Source organism: Colletotrichum siamense (assembly GCF_013390195.1).
Source record: "Colletotrichum siamense strain Cg363 chromosome Unknown KSG_Cg363_contig03, whole genome shotgun sequence".
Taxonomy (NCBI): domain Eukaryota; kingdom Fungi; phylum Ascomycota; class Sordariomycetes; order Glomerellales; family Glomerellaceae; genus Colletotrichum; species Colletotrichum siamense.
In genome coordinates, this window is record NW_023501016.1 from 2277047 (window position 1) to 2295348 (window position 18302).

Below are 18302 nucleotides of genomic sequence, written 5' to 3' on the forward strand. Positions count from 1 at the left end.
AACTTATCGACAAATATAGATCATGCAAAAAGAGGTCCCAATGGCTCTAGAATGATACCATGGTGCGTAGACGTTCAGAGGTCGATAACGAAGTCGTAGAAGAGAGAGACAGAGAGGACAGAAACTTGGGGGCAAGGTCCCCCCAAGAAATCTATACTAGCACCGGTTCCAAATTAGGCTGTCACTGGGGACTCGAGCAATGATACACTGCCTAAACGCTGTTTACTCATTCGCTGGCCTTCTCCTCCCACACTCGTTTAAATTCCCTCACATCCTGCACAACCTGATGGCCAAGCTCCAACATGAGAGGCTAGGCTGGTCGCACGTGTCGGTGCAGGGCGCAACTGCATGCAAGCTGCACCGCTTACAAGACCATCGCTTATCGTAAGACAGACTTGCATGGGCTGGAGCCTGCTGCCAGCTCCACTGTGATTGGTTATTCATACAGAATTGATTTGCTAATAGTTTGACGCATCTCTGCGTTCGCACAGATCCTGTTCATTTCATCAAAGCCGAATCTGGAGCGAGTAGCAACTAAAGTCGTTTATGTGAAGACATGTTTATCCTACTTCTTGGGCCTCTTCTTTCTATGAAGTTCTGCATTAGACAATCTCTTATACTCCAATCGGACGCAATTTTCTATTGAACCATTAATCATGTCAGTTAACGTCCCCCACATACCTCAGTCAACAAAAAAGCCAGCCTCTGTCTACTTCATTGACCGCGAGATGCAACATCATCATCAGGCTTTTTCCGACGCTCAGATCCATTACGATTCTACACTAGGTTGTTATGAGCCCAACACCAAGATCTCACCACCCCATTCGGGGAACGCATCTACTTTGCCTGAAGATTTACCTTCTCCAGAAGGCCTTGAGTCTCGTCATCAGGCTATAACGGCCAGACCAGAATGGACAGAAATCAAGGCAATGGAGCGGTGGAACGAGTTGTTTCTCGAGGCAATGACTACACTCAAACACACTTTCCCTGCGCCGAAGGGGCGTTCGGAGGTATACAGCATTCGAACTGAGCCCGACTGGGAAGCAATTTACGCAAAGCTTGAGAAAGCGCAAGCGAAGTACCAGAGTGATGGGGGGCGAGTCGGCTGGTTCCGCAAGAAGCGCAGGAGCGCAGCAGACAACGCATCGGCGGTGTCAGAAGTCGTAGGGAATGTATCGGCACTAGTACCAGATACGGTGTTCTCGACTCCGGTTTTTGGAGCTGTGCAACTCCTTCTAGATGTAAGACATCAGTGTGATTCAACGAGCAACTACCATTGTTAACTTGAGGAGGCTGTCAATAAAGGAGCAGAAGTTCGCGCCCAGGCTTCTGAGGGGCTTGATGGCCTCATTCCCATATTCTCGGATGTTGAATTGCTTCTGGCGGTCTATCCGGGCGACAGGAACATACAGAAAGCTTCTTTGAGCCTCGCAATTTCGACATTGGAAGCTATCGAGCGATTAATTGGGTTTTTCCTCAGCAAATCAAGCAAGTTACCTCAATTAAGAAGCTGAACAATGTCTTGAATGTCAATGTTCGACTTACTGACCCCATATTCTGTCATGAATAGTTGTGCGATTCGGCAAGACCTTGGGTCAAGGAAGCTACTACGGATCAGACCTGGTACAAAGTCTGCAAACCATCAACCACAAAGCGGAAAAGATCGTAGCCGAAGCTACGAAGTCTTACCAATTTGAGACGCGACTCTGTAAGAATCTCTTTCCAATATTGCGTTCGGAAAAAGATTGGGAACTAGGTTTTGCTCTTAGGGCAAAGGAAAAGTCCCTCTCGCTCCTCTGGTGCTTATGGCCCATTCTACCTCATACCATCGCCATCGATTTTTGGCAGTCCTGTGTTTCTTATTGGCCTGAGTTTTCCTTCTCAACAACTTGGTGGTCCATGAGAATATATGAGGCTAACAGCTCAAAGATTCCCAAGAGACGATGAGATTAGCACAGAAGGTCCGCTATGACATCCAGAAAGCAAACTTCGAAGTGCAAACAAAGATGGCATCAATGTATACAAATGTCATGGTTCTTCTTGATGGCCATACGCAGAAGAGAGACAGTATGTGAACGCTTGTTTGGTCGTCAAAATTGAGATGAGTCAATTACTTTGTTTTGCATATCAAGTGGAACTCATCTAACACGATGCACTATCTAGGAGAGCTTGAGGAGGAAAGAGAAAGAGGTAGACGTGAGTTAGATCCGAGATAATTAGGAGCGCGAGTTTTCTGACAATGTGAAACCAGGTCTTGCTGTAGAAGTGGCTTCTCTGCGTGTGGAAAACACCTTTCTGCGAAGTACCTCACCAGGGCTGCAGCACACCTGGGGGCCATACACGCCTCCGCGGCCACAGAATCAACCAGCATTAGCATGGGTTGTCACCAAGGAAATTCTCCAAGAAACGATACGAGGCCACAATGCCGACATTGATGAATCTTTCGCGTTGAGCAAGGCGTCGGATTTCCCATCTCGGGAGCGCACTCATGCACAGCAAATTGTCGGCAACCGATTGTTCCAGGATTGGATAGCCTCACCGCACTCAGCCAAGCTTCTGGTACATTGGGATGGGCGACTCCCGAGAACCATCGCTGATCTATCGCCCCTGTCTCTGTTCTGTACATCCATGTCGCAAATGTTACGTGGTCATCCACGCTTCATGCCTCTCATCTGGCTTTGTGGTCTTCATCTTGATCCGGATGAGAGCTCAGTGGGGGGTAGCTCCATGCTCTGCAGCCTTATTGACCAGCTTCTGCGTCGACATGAATTTGACTTGAGTTCGATAACAACAACTGGAGCAGTTGATCTCAACCACTTGCAGTCTGGCGACGACAAAGAGTTGTTGCGCTTACTGTACTTCCTGGTTCTTCAGATTCCAGACACCATCACCCTCGTTCTTCTTATAGACAACGTTGTGCTTTACGAACGAGAGCAGATGCATGCTTTCGATGCTTTGCTTGGTCTACTAGGACTGGTCAATGAAAGGTTACCAGCAGCCGTTAAGCTTCTGTTCACCAGCACACCAGGGACTACTGAAGTGAGGGGAGCATTTGAAGACGAGGGTCTGATTTTAAATGTCGATACGCTGCCGTCCCTTGTGTGGGCTCCCAGCGATGAACGCGTTGCGAGAGAGCTGGAAGATGCGGTCTAAGAATGATGGCTTGTGTACTCCGTATTTTCTCCCTCAGTGTTTTTTGATAGGTTTCATTACTCTCATTAGCTTTTACTTCAATATCTGACCGCACATAGCACCGCTATTCCATACGGATTTCCTGAACTTCCCACGTCCTCTCAACCACAATTCCAAACTCTCCGAGGAAATTTGCAGCACCTTCGGACATCGGCATCTCCTTCTTTCTCCGAAACGACGTAATGTTGACTTTTGTCGAGCCCTTATTGTTCAGCGTCAAGTCCGTCTGGTCGTCCTGAGCACCCAAAGCCGACGGCGGCAGCCCCTTCTTCTTGCCAAATAGTTTGAAATTGCTGTCCAGAGAGCCGCTCGTTCCCGTCCGATTGACCCCTATCAAATCCACCTCGCTTCCGGATCGTTGATGGGAGAACTGTTGTGCGGGGTCCTGTGACATGACTCCTTCCGTAAAAGAATCTCGTCGATTCGTGGGCAGACTTCTCGACAACAAGGAGTTTACTCGGCGGTCTCGGAGATGACGGATCGTTGCGAGAGATGCCGTGGTGACGCCGATGCCAATCTCTGCGATTGTCCAGCACGATGTGCTCATGTAGCCTTTCGGGGGCGCGTGTCCCAGACTCCAGATACGGCCGGCAGAAATAATGGGAACGCTAGCCATATGTCAGTCGTGGCAAGGCAGAAGAGGTGGAAATTGTATGAAACTTACATAGCGCCAATCCCGAAGACGCCGAACACAGCCCAGATCTGGCGTCCGCGAAGTTTTAAACTCCAGAGAGTCGGAAAGGGCAGAAAAAGCACGATGACATCCGTCACCATAGTTCCTGTAGCGTTGATATATGTCGATACGAACGTCGGTAGACACACGACTCCTTTGACGTCCAGACTCCAGTTGGCTTGGATCGGAACACAGACCAACACTGCCAGGAGGATCTGTGTGATGCTCCAAGCTCCAACAACGAAGATCGCCACCATGTAGACGATTCTCATAACACGAACGTTCCTGAAGATCTGATAGAATTGGAACAAGAACGTCATCTTGAGCGAGGCCATGGCTAAGTTGTAAGTAATTGCGGTTGCGTATGGGATCTATTGATTAGGTTAGGCCATGGCTCGGTCATGGAGAGATAATCCATACCCTGGAGCCTGCATTATTCGAAATCATGGATGTCATCTCAGGCAGATAACGCATCGTGAAGACACTTTGCATGACGTTGACGGCAATGACACACAGCTGAAATCTTGTCAATAAACCTGGTGCGACCAATCGAGAGATCAATAGTCATCGTACCAATGCAAGCAATGCCCAAGCGTCGTCTACCCGAACCCTTCGAATAACGAATTTGTGTGTGTAAAGTCGGGCGATGACGGATACCGTGGTGATGATTGTCACAATCGCGCCAAATGCGACGGTTGCGCGTGCTTGGCTTGCGCTGTAGATGAAGTCTTCCTGAACGGGAGGCCCGCCGTTCGGCGGTGGTGACGCCGACGGCCCAGCCGCAGCGGAGGATGATAGAGGCTCGGCCATCTTGTCATGAAGAGACAAGACGGTTGCCGCTCAACGGACCCAGAGGCGAACCCATAGAGTTTTTGAGCAAAGACTCTCGCACTCTGCAGACCAACGAGAGTGGAGGAAACAAGCTTGTCTTAAGGAGGCAGGTGAAGACTGGGGCAACACTTTAGTGAAACAAGGGGCCGGCACAGGTAACATGCTTGCAAAGGATTCGCTTTAAACGGATCTGACGAGCCGTGCAATATAGACTATATTGCGGGTCATACGGAAATCTTTCCTCATTTGGGCTCTGGATATCCGTTGGGCAAACCAATTTGCGAAGTACGAAAAGCGGTTCCATCACCCCGTATCCTCACGTTCGTCTTTTGTCAAGGGTCCCCCCCACTCTCAATGGGACCAGCACTGACAAGTGACACCACGTTTAACCAATCCCACGCCGATCTTCCGAAGTTCGGTTGGGCATGTTCTTCAACTCCTGGTTGCAACGGTTGCAATCGGAGTTGGTGCGCTTCCCATGACACACGAAGGTGGGCGGGCTATCATCCACCCTGCCTGGCCTGCCATCCAAAACATCGTCGAAAATCGAAGCCATCAAAAAGATCAAAAACATACAACAACAGGCATTCGCCGGTCGTCACCGACCCGACTACTACTCTGTCCCTCACCGGCTTATCTATGGGAGAGCGGACGGGATCCCGAGTTCTCCGGTGGGTATGGTCGTATGTGATGGATATTCGATCATGAGTTGCTTATATCGCAAAGCCCTCGACACCACACCACGAAATCAGCAACTTTGGTCCTTGATCTGCAACGCAACGAAACATTGAAAGAGGCATGCTGACGCAAGCTGATCATGTTTCTCTTGGTTGAAGTGGACTGAAGTTTCTCTGGGCATTGTTGGCTTGGCTTCTTGTCAGGTTTGAAGTCCCTCGAGCGACTCAGTCTTAGCCCCCCGCACGTCACCAGCCTGACTGGAATTCACAATCTTCATTGCCGCATTTGCCTCCCAAAACCCGAGTCATGCTGCATCAGCAGTCTGCCCACCAATTGTAACCTTTCCAAACATTCAGCAACCTCCATTTAATTGCCTCAGATCTTCGAAATGGGGGCTTTGCCCGAACGTTCAATCGCACCAATTCTGCAATGGAACCGTGCCTTGAACCATCGTCAGCCCTGGAGAATTGTGTCACCGCAAATCAAGGTCACAATCGCTTCGATCTTCATGGCAGCGGGATTGTGGGGGGCCACGCGAGTTGAGGAGCTTTCGCCTGCCCGCTTTCCGCCACACCCATCCATTTTGCATACCCAGTCAAGATTTTGGGGGCAAGTCCACAATTCATTCGCACATCCTCGAGGAAGACTCGTACGTTGATTTCTCTTAGTACACGCTAAGTTTCCCGCCCATCTTAGACTGTCTCGGGACTTGGGGTGGAAACAGCTAGTTCAACCGTCCCCCGATGCTGGAGGAGAACCACACGGGCCCATGGAGATCGGCATGGGAATACACAGACTCTTCATCTGCGATATATCCGAAGCCGCCGCGCAGCCTGATCGTTGCTCCGCAGAGCAATCCGATTATCTGATTCTGAAAAGACTGGGTATTTGACATCGGTATCCGCCTCGTCGATCTTCGAAGACTTCGATCTCCTTTCTCATGCCGAGACATCGCAATACACGAACGCAATGGAGCAAATGAAAACTGGACTGCAGACGTCAAGTGGTGCTAATATTACACAAGCTTTAAGGCTGATCGGTGTCAATTAAACCATCCCAAATTGACGGACTGTCTAACCGGATTTTCTCCTTCTCCATCCGGCATAACCCCGAAACAACGACAGCGGGATTCCCAAACGAGAAGGACAGCAATTACGTTCTGAATCAAGAAAATCATCAGAATTCATGCCTTTTGGCAAGCCAGACACCAGGTGGGAACGCGGCACCCGATGCGTTCGGAATCGTCATCGCTAGTGTCGGTTTCTGGGACGAATGCTGCATTAGCCTCAATGTGAACTAGGTGCGTTTCCACATCGCTCGCGTGGCCCGTCTGGTTATTGAAGGGTTGGTGGAAACTGGGTATCTGACTTGGTCTAGAACCCGTCGGGTAATGCCATGGAGTCCAAAAGTTAAAACACCTAGGGTACTTGACGGTCCTTGCCCCTGAGCCATCGAGGACCAATGCCTTACACCAAAGGGTTGAAGTTCAACCGCCCTCTGCATCGCGGTCGACGGATTCACTCTCGCACAGATCGCTTCTCGAGGTTGACCTCATTGGACAACGCATGTGTTGAGTCACGCTCCCAATGCCGACCCCTCTCCAAATGGGATTGCCGACGCAGAGCTGATCACACTGGTGGACTACGACGACGATTGATACGAAGAAGTGTGACGAGATGTTATCCCTATCGAGCGCGGTCGGACTTCAAACTCAAGGTGTGACGCGCGGGGGCTCCAGTCAATCAACAAAGATCGACGCTTTTGTAGCCCTTTTTGATTCATGTAGTTGAGAGAATTCGGGAAAAAAGCGGAAAATTGTGTGCAGATCTCTTATCCTGCAGTCCACCTACATGCAATGGGATAAGGCTGCGACTGAGGGATTAAGTTTCAAGCTGGTCGAATGACGAATCTGGACCAAAGTCTGCGTGAAGATGGTTCACCGTCCGAATTTGGCAGATGACCTACAGAATCTCCGGTGGGATCTCAAGAAATGTCACTCATAGATTCCTTCTGATTGGCCATTTTGACTCGAAATTGCAACAAAGCGTCAAGATCCCCTGGGACGATGAAGATCACGGAGAGTAAACAACAACCCGAGTGAGATTGTTCACTAGAAGTCCCTGCCCCGTTGCATGAAGAGATCGATCATGTTTTAGACGCATCGTGCCCTCGGGTTTCTAGGTCCCCATTTAGCTAATTGAAACATGCCAAACCTACAACAGAAGAGTCTGAACGGAAGCCTTCGCTGCAAATTACATTCAACATTCCTGAAGCTCAACCAAATCACTCTCCCACGTGGCCTGAGACGTTCAGCCCTGTGTCTTTTCACCAACTCCGTCCTGTCGATGAGCCCAGATGACAAAGAATTCCATGTTTGAGTCAAACGCAACTCCTTCTCGGACAACCTTGAACCCCTTTTGCCGTAACAAATCTTCGATCTTCTGTCTATCTCCAGAACTCTCCGTGGTCTCTAGCACAACATTCCGTATCAATTTCCAGTGCTCGTCATCCACACCCTGTAATACCCCGAGTTCAGAACCCTCAACTTCCACCTTCAACAAGTCAATCCTCTCAACCCCGTCCAAGAACCGAGAGAGCCTTTCAATTTTGATGTCTACAAAATGCGGGTTTCCGAAGTTTGTGTCCACAAACTCCTGTCCAAATCTCTCAGCAATAGCTTCGTAAGTCGATTTCTTTGTTTCAGGCCTGAGAGTCGAGTTACCGGGAAAGGTGGGATAGAACGTCAACTTCTCTGCGCTGGCTGTCGGGCCGAGACCGCACTGATGAGCCTCAACTCCTGAGATGGCATTCAGCTCAAAATTGCGGTGTAAGGTTGCGAAGGATTCGGGCGCTGGCTCGAAGGCGATGATCTTTGCGGTAGGGTATTTCTTCTTCATGTAGATGGAGAAGAGCCCGATGTTGGCACCGGCGTCTACGATGACGGGATTCTCGGACAACTCCGGCCCATCGTAGCAATGTTCTTCCCAAATCTCGTTATAGATGAAGCGGGCTTCCGTCTCCCCACTAGTGTAACAGGATAATCCGTCGGCCAAGTTGATGAGTTCCGCCGTCATGCCTGATGTGACAGCGCTTCTATCGCAAATGGCAATCAGAAGTTGTAGCGTATCAATGAGACGTGAAGTCTATTGTCATTGACCTAGCAGAGAATGTGAGAATGCTTTGGCAGAAAGCCGGAAATGCGGCTGTGCTTGGGTATTTAATACCGAACCAAACGACCACGGGTCTTCCGGAAATATCATAGAGAAAACACGTTGCAATTAACGCCCGATAATGGGCTGACCTGAGGAGCCTGAGTATGCACCAACAGGCGAGGAACGAGATCCATGCTAACCCCTCAATACTACAGGGAAAAGGAGAACTCTGCGTACTTATCAAATCATAACCAACGGCATAAATGGTGCATTAGTGCTGACAACGGATCATAGACCCCGCGCCATTGACGGAAAACACGACTTCGGGTCATTGCATCGGCTTGAAGGTCGTCACTTTCCCACGCGATGCTTTCAAGCTTTTTGGCATCTTGCGCGATGGTTCTGAGCACGTGTCGTGTTCCATATCTAATTGACCTCCTGAAATCAACAAGTGCGAAGAAGCTTTTTCAATACATATATCAAATGAAATGTCGTATCGTGTGAAAGAATGTCAGATTACTTATTGACTATGACGCTAATGAAGTTATCCATTGTGGAGGATAGGTGCGGATCCGGATGTCACGACAAGAACGACAGACGACAGCCGGAATGACAAGGACGAATGAGGTAACGGAATGGAGTTTTAATAAACATGAGTAGATATGCAATATATCGCCCGGTTAGCTAGAAGCATCTGCCCAAATAAGAACGGAAATGACTCCAAAACTTCAATCAGAGAGAGCCAATTTGAGACTGGACTGTTTCTATCCCAACTCAGGTAGATGGCCGTTCTGTACGCGTCGACACAGCTTTCAATTGGTTGACGATGAGCAACAGGACATTCTACCTCCTAGCGGGTCTCTGGGTGTTCGATTTCTAGCGTCTTTCATTTTCCCACATGAACCTTGCCGAGGCGACATAGACGACAATGTCCTAGGCATAGACAGCCGAGAAGGTCCAATAAGCAGTCAGCGGTTCTGTCTTTGCGAAGTAAGTTTCTAGTTCAAGTGTTGCGATCATATCCTAAATCGAAAATCGTACCACAATTCCTTTTGAAATTGGCCACACCCAGAAGCGTTCCAATAGGCACCATGCGGTTCACAACCGTATGCAGGCACTATCAAAGATTTACACATTGAGTGACGCTTTGATTGCGACACCTAAACTACATGCGTCTCGAGATATGCCATCAATTGTACCGAAACGAAATGGTTAACATTCATTCGCCAGTTGTTCGAGCCGTATTGACGGCGAGCTGCCACAGTTTCTTAATGGCGATGAACCACGAACTCGGCAATTATGCAAATACTCATGAACGGTGCATCCGCGCCAACCATCTGTTGCTTTAAGCGACCACATCTCTCGGTAGCCCAGTCTATGTTAATCATTATGGGAGTTCCGTGTGGTCACACGAATATAAGTTGACCCTGTTCCCTCTTGACAGACCCAATCTTAAACACTCTTTGCACAACGACAAGCGTTCACCTTCGAGCCAATCCCAATCATCGTTACCGCAACCATGAGGATTCCAATTTTGCACCTATCCTTATGGCTTCCGCTAAGCACTTTCATCGGTACCATTCTTGGACAGGATGACCTCGGCACCAACAATGGTTTCGTGGATATCGAGACATCCAACTTCAAGGCTCGAATTGTGCGAGACGCTCAAATCTTAGCGTCTCTGAAACCCAATGGGGATGATTTCGACTTCCTCCCTTTCGACATCTTAGGAAACCGTTCTCGTAACGGACAATACCACTGGGGAGATGTTACCTACAGATATCGAACTGAAGGCGACAACAGCTGGATCGACGGAAATTCTGCCCAGACCCGCAAGCCTGTCGTTACTCTATCCCCAAATGATGGGGTTCTTGCGGCCGCAGACCTTTCCTCTACGCTTCCCTCCGGGCCGCTCAATGTGACTCGAGAATGGCTAAATGTCGACGGCGATCTCGCCCTGCGCTTCATCTTCAGCAACACTGGGAACTCCAGCATTGAGATCGGTAGTCTTGGCTTTCCCGCTGAGTTCAACAGCATTTTTACACACCACCACCCGGCAGACGCAACAGCGGCCTGTTCTCTTTCCGAACCGTATATCGGCATGGACGCTGGTCAGATTCGTGTTACCCCTATCAAAGGCACAGGACCCGCACTCGTTGTCACGGCCCTCCAAGGAACCAAATCACCCCTGGAAGCCTACCGAAACCTATGGGAATTGGGCTACGAAGGATCTTCCTATTCAAGCCAGACGTTCGAGGGTTTCTACGAATGGCAAGTGCTGACAAAGGCATGGGCGGAGAACGAATGGGCCGTCCAGGGGGCACACGCTTGGAATCCTCCTTCTTCCCGGAAACTGGAGCCTGGATCAAACCTTCAATTTGGAGTGAGATTCACAATCGCCCCTGAGGGCGTCCGAGGATATGACAAGGCGGTCCGAAAAGTTGGCCAGCCGACCGCGCTCAGCATCCCAGGCTATATTCTTCCACGAGATCTGCCGGGGAAGCTGTTCCTGCAGTCCAATGCTCCCGTGACTAACATCACCATTGACCCCCAGGGATCGCTCTCCGTGGACCAGACCGGCGATTCTGCTTATTCGGTCACACCTACAGATCACGCTTTCGGAAGAGCGAGGCTCACTATTACGTATGACGATGGGAAGATTCAGACAATTCACTATTATATCACCAAACCTGCCACCGAAGCTCTTCAGGACATGGGCCATTTTCTCACGACGGAAGCATACTTTACGAATGAGTCCGATCCTTTTGGTCGTGCACCGTCTGTCATGACCTACGATTGCGAGAGCGATTCGGTAGTGACGCAAGATCTTAGGACCTGGGTAGCCGGACTGAGTGACGAGGGTGGAGCTGGAGCTTATATTGCGGCTGTCGTCAAGCAAGCTGTGCATCCCGATGCGGACGAAGTTGCAAAACTCGACACCTTTGTGAACAAGGTGGTTTGGGGTAACATCCAACAAGAAGATTACGCCGTACGGAACTCCCTCTTCTTCTACGAGCCAGCTGAGGTGCCCGGATTTGTGTACGAGAACTTTGACTGGAGCTCTTGGATGTCTTGGAACAAAGACCGGGCGCTTGCCACCGACAGAGGCTACAACTACGTCCATCCCTCTGCAGCATACTGGTCTCTCTATAGAGTCGGCAGAGCCTACCCAGAGCTTGTCAGTCAGGACTGGAGCTGGTATCTTGACAAGGCCTACCGAACGGCTCTCCGCATCTCGGGTGGTGGTGTTGCTTGGGTGGAGATGGGACTTATGGGCGAAACTGTTTGGGGTATGATCATGACTGATCTCGTGCGTGAAGGGTTCGAAAATGAGGCCGCCACTCTTGCGACACTTATGAAGTCTCGCGCCGAACACTGGAATTCCATCGATGCCCCTTTTGGGAGTGAGATGGCATGGGACTCTACTGGGCAGGAAGGCGTCTACTATTGGGCTAGGTGAGTGCGATGATAATCCCCGAGGAATCCCACCGACTCACCGTTGTTTCTCAGGCACTTCGGCTTCACGGACTTGGCTAAACGAGCAGTTGATACCGTACTTGGTTTCACGCCTAATGTGCCGCACTGGGGCTGGAACGGCAATTCGCATCGATACTGGGACTTTGAGTAAGTAATGCCAACCTCACATCGGTCCATTTGAACGTTTAAGAAACGAGACATTCTAACGAATATACGCCAGTCTCGCTGGAAAGCTACGACGACTTGAGCGCCAGATTCACCACTACGGATCCGCTCTGAACTCCCAAGTCCTACTCTCGGCTTTCCGCGATGATCCCTCCGACTCTTATCTCCTGCGTACCGGTCACGGGGGAAGCTTTGCACCACTTTCGAACATCAACGAGGCCGGTTGCCCGAGCGCTGGGTTTCATTCGTTCCCCGAGACCTTGAAGTGGGATGGCTTTACCGGCGACTACGGCCCGGGCTTTCTCGGCATGGTCTTGAACACGGGAACATACGTAGCTGAGGATGAGCAAATCGGCCTTGTGGCCTACGGCGGGGAAATTTCCACCGATGGCAATAAGGTGACGGTTGTTCCGCGTGATCCTGTCAGAAAGAGGATATTCATCGGTCCTCTGGCAGTCATGATCACTGTGGATGTGGGCGTCATTGAGCAATTTTCTTATGACGTCGAAGCCAGGATCATCTCCATGACCTTGTCGCAGCTTGCGGGCGTCCCGAAGGCCAGGAATGCAACTGTGTGGACGGAGTCAATGCAATCGCCTTGGGAAGTCACTGGTGATCAGGTCGAGACGGCCCGCGGCGGATGGAGAGTTCCTCTAGTCGAAGATAAGGTTACCGTTACCTTGTCCTCAAAGTCGACTTGAGGGGCCAGGCATTTGGTGTGAATTCTCGTTCTTAAGGGGAGTTTGTTCGCATTAGTCTGCTTGTGGTTTGAAGTAAATACTCAATACAAATGGACTGATTGAAGTCGCCTGAATGCATCATCCCGATAACCTCAGTGCTCCCTCTGCCTGCACATCTGTTTGGCACTCATCCAGAGCGTCCAGCTGAGGTCCTGGTGATACGCACATCGAACTGAGGCAATCAACTGAGCTATTAAACTTTTATTGAAATAAATCCTTAACATAAACATTAACCCTAAGATGCTCGCTGATGTGCGCAATGTCTAAGTCTAAGTGCCCCAAGTGATGACTGAATTATTCCTTTGAAATCCGAACCCCATTCCTTGCCATGCCGTTATATTGCTCTGACAACATGATTACTGTGCAATAATGCGACGTATGTCTTCGTGGACATCTCACTGCATGTCTGTAACACCCAGTCGCCTGTTCGTAGTGAAGCTTTCGAATCAGCACTTGTGACGTCCCAACCACTGGAACTCGGTAATGCACTTCGAGCGCACGAGACCACCACCCAGGCTGTTCTTGTTGTCGGCGCATCCACAGCCTAATTGCGGGCACCACTTTGCACAGCGCCCATTAGGATCTTTCGAAAGTTAGCAGAGACTTCGGATGTCAGCCGGGAGGTTAACGTACAGTAGCATTGAATCGCGCTGGCAGGGCAGGTGCGGGCAAGGACCGGCGGCGCAGCCAGCAAAAGGGCAAAAAAGGCGGCAGCGTTGATTTGCATCGTGACGATTAATGTTGATATTGGATGTCAGTGAAGTTGTTTTCTGACGCCGTTGATGAGTGATTGGGGCTGAAGATAAAGAAAACGGGATCAGAAACGGAAGACCCTCTTATAAGATTCGAGTTATTGATGTTCCCACAATTTGGGAAATGGTGCTTTATGGCACTATATATCTAGCTTTGATGGTGTTGTGTAGCGCGGGATGGGCTGCCGAGATATGGGTCACTCGCGGTCAAAACATTTCCTCTCGTCGCCATCGTCGCCATGAGAGACATCACGATCTAGTGGTCTTCGGGACGCGTCGACGTCTTTCTCCACGTCAATCATCATCCACATACCGCGCGTAGTTCTATTCGCAGTAATGCCACGAAATTGCCGGGCAGAATTTCGACGCGCTTCAGCAAAACAGTCCACCACACGTGCAGTCTATTGATATGATAGACGAATAGTTGACCAAAACCATTTAGAGTATTGAGATCCCGAGGCTGCCGTTCAATGGCGAGATGGTGATGATCTTCGATAGATGGACCCGGACGGGAGATCCACATTCACGACATTCACGAGTCAGCATGTTGGTGTTTATGCCACCAAGTGGTACCGGCAAGCCCGTGGGATTCGGGAAACCGTTCTTTCTCCTTATTAAGTGACAAAGGGTAGTCCTGTCAGACGTTGAGCGCAGTGCGCGGTCCCCGATGGGAAGTTGGGGAACAGCAACGTGTTCCCTGCCTGGGAAACGGACTGAGCGACGCCGGCGTTGACGACAAAAATATCCCAATGGGAAACGTGCACGGCCAACTTCTATGTTGCTTTGCATGGGAGATTTTCTCAAGCGGCAAAAGTTCTCCATCGGTGGGCAATTCTCCCATCTTTGCCTACAATATCAGAAAGATTATTACGTTGGTTGAGAGCCGATTCGCTTGAAACCGGTGTGATGTTTCGTCTCCCCGCTATTTGCTTGTCTTGTAATCAGAGTACCTGTAGAAAACAGATCCTGAATTGGCTTTGCGTAAGATTGTGAGCAGGTCAGTTGCGTACCTAATGTTGAACTCGCCATAAATGTACCTGCATCCATTATTTAAGACAAGGTTAGTATTCGGACCTGCCAACCCTCCATTTAGTAGGCAAATAATAAGAAGCTCGAGATCGTGTTCCTCTGCCACGTGCTCTGGGCACATGAACAGACTACTCTCATAAAGTGTAATGAGGTTGAGACTGCTCTTGAGTCTTTGGTCGCACTTTTTGTTAGACTCCGAGACCGAGACTCTCCATTTACCAATTTCGCGTATATATTGGCTGGACCGAGCTTCCCTCAGTTGATCGGTTTTGCTCCATAGGCCCTTTCAAGGTTGATTAATGTTGTGCCAATGGCCGCCTTGCCGGGGACGAACCTTGGTGGGGACGTTGGTCAGTGCTATGTTCTTGACTCAATGTCCATCCTCCATGACATGTGTAACTATTCAACACGGATAGCCCGGAACAGAGTAATTTAAAGCAGTCTCATGGCAAAAACGACCAACCCTTGCTCCCTTCACGCACTACAAGTCCTGCGCCTCAGCCCTATAAAAAGGCCACAAAGACAGGATCGTCCCATCTTTTGGGACAAGCCGACGTAGCACGAGCAGTGTTCCTAAAAATCAGCTTTTTTTAAAAAAAGCATGCTTTTTGCTTTGGCTAATAAAAGCAGCTGAATTTAACTCTACCCCTGGAATAACGTATTAATCTGGGCTGCTTTATCTGATTAGGCTAGCGTTTGGCGTTTTCGACCCCTGAATTCCTAGTTAGTATGCTTTTTTAGCGTTTTTTTCCCTCTATATACTACTAATACTAAAATTATTGCTACTGCGCGTAATAATACCCCCTATAATTAAAATATACTATATTAAGTAGTACTTTTATAATTATATTAACCTTAGATTCCCTAATACTAAATATACTAAAGAGTAGTATATTCACTATAATTAGGTTATTATTATTAGTATAACATATTAGAGAGAATATCTCTTTAAGTGCTCTTAATACCTATATACTTAGGTGCGTTTAGTGCTACCTTTCTATATTATAGTTACTATAATAACTTTAGAGGGGTTCTTAAGCTTTATTAAGGAGGTTAACTATAAAGTAGCTCTTATTATATTTACTAATAGGTGTTACTTAATTATATATAAAGACTATTAGACCTTTAATCTTTTTTACTTAATTAAGCGTAATTAGTAGCTTTCTAAGTTATATACTTTTTATTAGGTCTACTTATTTAAGATTTATAGCAAATTATATGCTAAAGTTAAAGCTATTATTAATAACTTACCTTATATTAATATTACTTTTAATATCTCTAATAATACTACTAAGCGCTATATTATTAATATCTTAGTTATTATACCTAATAGCTTTGCTTTTTATTAGTATATTTAGGCTATAAAAGATTACTCTTATAATACTACTACTTTAGTTATTAAGTTTTTATTTATTTTTAAAGAAATTACTATTATTAATAGTATTACTAACCTCTAATATATTAATAGGATAATTATAAATATTAATTTAACTATAAAACTTTTCTATATTTACTTCTTAAAGTAAGAAAGCTTTACTTACTACTTACCTACCCTCTATAATTCTTATAAACTTAACTTTTTTATTAGTAATATCTATTATTTACTAAAGTTTTACTCTACTATTAATAAAGCTATTATAATTATTACTTTCTTCTAAAACTTAAAGCTCTAATTAGCTTACTTATAAGAGATATAGTGTTAACTTTATAGTGAGGAGAGATCTCTATTAATATTAAGTTTTATATAGTAAGGTAGTATAAAGTAATACCTCTAATTAGTTAACTAATCTAAAGTAGCTTTATTAGCTTATATTACTTTTAAAGATATATTTAAATAACGCTTTAATATAAACTAAAATAATAACTTTATACTTATTATAGTAGTTATTAGTATTATTATTAATAAGTTCTTTTAGATATAAATAAACTACTTTTAAATACTTCTTAAGTTTATTAGTAAAGCTATTAAGATTTTAGAAGCTAATTAATCTAACTTAAGTTATATAGTTAGCTATTAGTACTCTATTACTACTATTTAGTAAACCTTCTAAGCTATAAGTAAGTAGTAGATTAAGTAGCTAGCTATTTAGGAGAAATATTATATATATTACTAAAAGTAGCTATATTTTATTAACTTTATTGCTACTATTTTCTTATTTTATAATATATATAAATTTAGTAATAATAAGTAGAAGGAGATCTTTAGTTAGCTTAAGAAATATACTACTATTACTACTATATATAGTGCTTAGTAGATTAAAATTATTAACTTATAAGCTTATTATAGCCCTCTTTTTAGCCTTATTTTAATATTTTTTAACTTAGTAATAAGGTTATTTATAGCTTAAAGCTAAGTAGAGATTATAAAGTTAGAACTAATACTTTTAGTTTAGTAAGTATTTAGCTATATTATTATATTTATACTATTTAAGAGAAGCTTCTCTATACTTAATTATATATATAACTAAACTTATAATAGATTATATTTAGATATTAGTAACTAGCTAACTTTTATATATATAAATATTTAAGTTCTAAAGAGATTATAACTTTAAAGAGGAGGCTACTTATAGCTCTTATTATAGTATATATAGGAGTTATTAATAGAGGAGGAGTTAGTCAACTTAGAGTATTAGATCTTAGCTAGGATAGCTAATAAAGTAATCCTAGTAGATTTAGATATTCCTACTAAGCTAATTAATTAATTTTTAGGTGGAGATTACTGCTATATTTAAAATTTGTTTATTTTTGCTAAAAAAAGCAGTGAAAAAGCATGCTCTAGCTGAAAAAAGCGCCGACATGCATGTGCTGCTTCAGAACCCTGAGCATGAGTATGTTCGACGTAACCCTGCCTGTGTGCCTGGAACCCTCTGTCTGAAAGCTGACTCGGTTACTTGACTGTCCGACAGTGTCGGATGAACGCCAACTGCATATGGCCCTGGCTGAGAATGAGACGATCGCCTTAGGAACATTCCGTTGTGTCATTTATCTGCAACTAGTTAACACTCACCCGGCATTGGGTTGATTGAGCCCACTCTCGTATGAACTTTAAATCCTTAGACAGAGCAACTATTCGTGTATTTCTTGCCCAGAACTGAATATATAAACCCTACATGCCGGTGGGATGCGCGGTAAAGAAGGGACTTGTGCAAGTTCAGCCATTCCAACCCCATTCGTCACTTCCGATCTAGATCAATTATTCTTCGAAATAAGCTTAGCACCATGCATTTCACATCGACAACCTTCTTCCTCGCCGCAGCCGTCATCCTGCAAGGCGCTACAGCTCAATTTTGCACGGGACCCCCCGCAGATTGCAACTTCGAGGATGTGAGTATTACATTGGGCGTTTCACTACTCTGATACTACAGAAATGCTGACGATTTTACTTTTAGTGCCGAATCAACTATGCTGATCCGTGGGCGGACTGCAAAACGAAGGTATGATATCGGTCGACTTTTAGTACTCTACAAAATATGAGTCCAAATTGGATGCTAACCCAGGGTTTTTAAGTGCACCCCCAACTCGGGCAGAGATGCTGCTGTATCCTGCTGCTCTGGGGCTCTGTACTGTCCCGCTTAGTTTTATGGGGAGCCAATCTCGTTCAACAACAGAG

At 46.5% G+C, this 18302-nt stretch overlaps 6 protein-coding genes across 6 annotated transcripts; 3 read left to right on the plus strand and 3 right to left on the minus strand.

Moving 5' to 3' along the window:
• Positions 1-2006: 2006 nt before the first annotated feature.
• Positions 2007-3153, plus strand: CGCS363_v004616 (uncharacterized protein; the record flags this gene model as incomplete). Its single annotated transcript, XM_036636465.1, has 3 exons — positions 2007-2067; positions 2164-2196; positions 2252-3153. The coding sequence occupies 3 exons, from the start codon at positions 2007-2009 to the stop codon at positions 3151-3153; spliced, it is 996 nt and encodes a 331-aa protein (XP_036497167.1).
• A 103-nt stretch (positions 3154-3256) lies between these two features.
• Positions 3257-4675, minus strand: CGCS363_v004617 (uncharacterized protein; the record flags this gene model as incomplete). Its single annotated transcript, XM_036636466.1, has 4 exons — positions 3257-3800; positions 3857-4236; positions 4286-4381; positions 4439-4675. The coding sequence occupies 4 exons, from the start codon at positions 4673-4675 to the stop codon at positions 3257-3259; spliced, it is 1257 nt and encodes a 418-aa protein (XP_036497166.1).
• A 3008-nt stretch (positions 4676-7683) lies between these two features.
• Positions 7684-8448, minus strand: sdnD (Methyltransferase sdnD; the record flags this gene model as incomplete). Its single annotated transcript, XM_036636467.1, has 1 exon — positions 7684-8448. The coding sequence occupies one exon, from the start codon at positions 8446-8448 to the stop codon at positions 7684-7686; it is 765 nt and encodes a 254-aa protein (XP_036498696.1).
• Positions 8449-10045: 1597 nt separating this feature from the next.
• CGCS363_v004619 (uncharacterized protein) lies at positions 10046-12869 on the plus strand (the record flags this gene model as incomplete). The annotated part of the gene is made up of 3 exons (XM_036636468.1): positions 10046-11982; positions 12037-12150; positions 12224-12869. 3 exons carry the CDS (start codon positions 10046-10048, stop codon positions 12867-12869), a joined length of 2697 nt encoding a protein of 898 aa, XP_036498695.1.
• Positions 12870-13354: 485 nt separating this feature from the next.
• CGCS363_v004620 (uncharacterized protein) lies at positions 13355-13635 on the minus strand (the record flags this gene model as incomplete). The annotated part of the gene is made up of 2 exons (XM_036636469.1): positions 13355-13491; positions 13542-13635. The coding sequence occupies 2 exons, from the start codon at positions 13633-13635 to the stop codon at positions 13355-13357; spliced, it is 231 nt and encodes a 76-aa protein (XP_036497812.1).
• Positions 13636-17911: 4276 nt separating this feature from the next.
• On the plus strand, positions 17912-18268 carry CGCS363_v004621 (uncharacterized protein; the record flags this gene model as incomplete). Its single annotated transcript, XM_036636470.1, has 3 exons — positions 17912-18016; positions 18082-18126; positions 18200-18268. 3 exons carry the CDS (start codon positions 17912-17914, stop codon positions 18266-18268), a joined length of 219 nt encoding a protein of 72 aa, XP_036497813.1.
• Between the last annotated feature and the right edge of the window lie 34 nt (positions 18269-18302).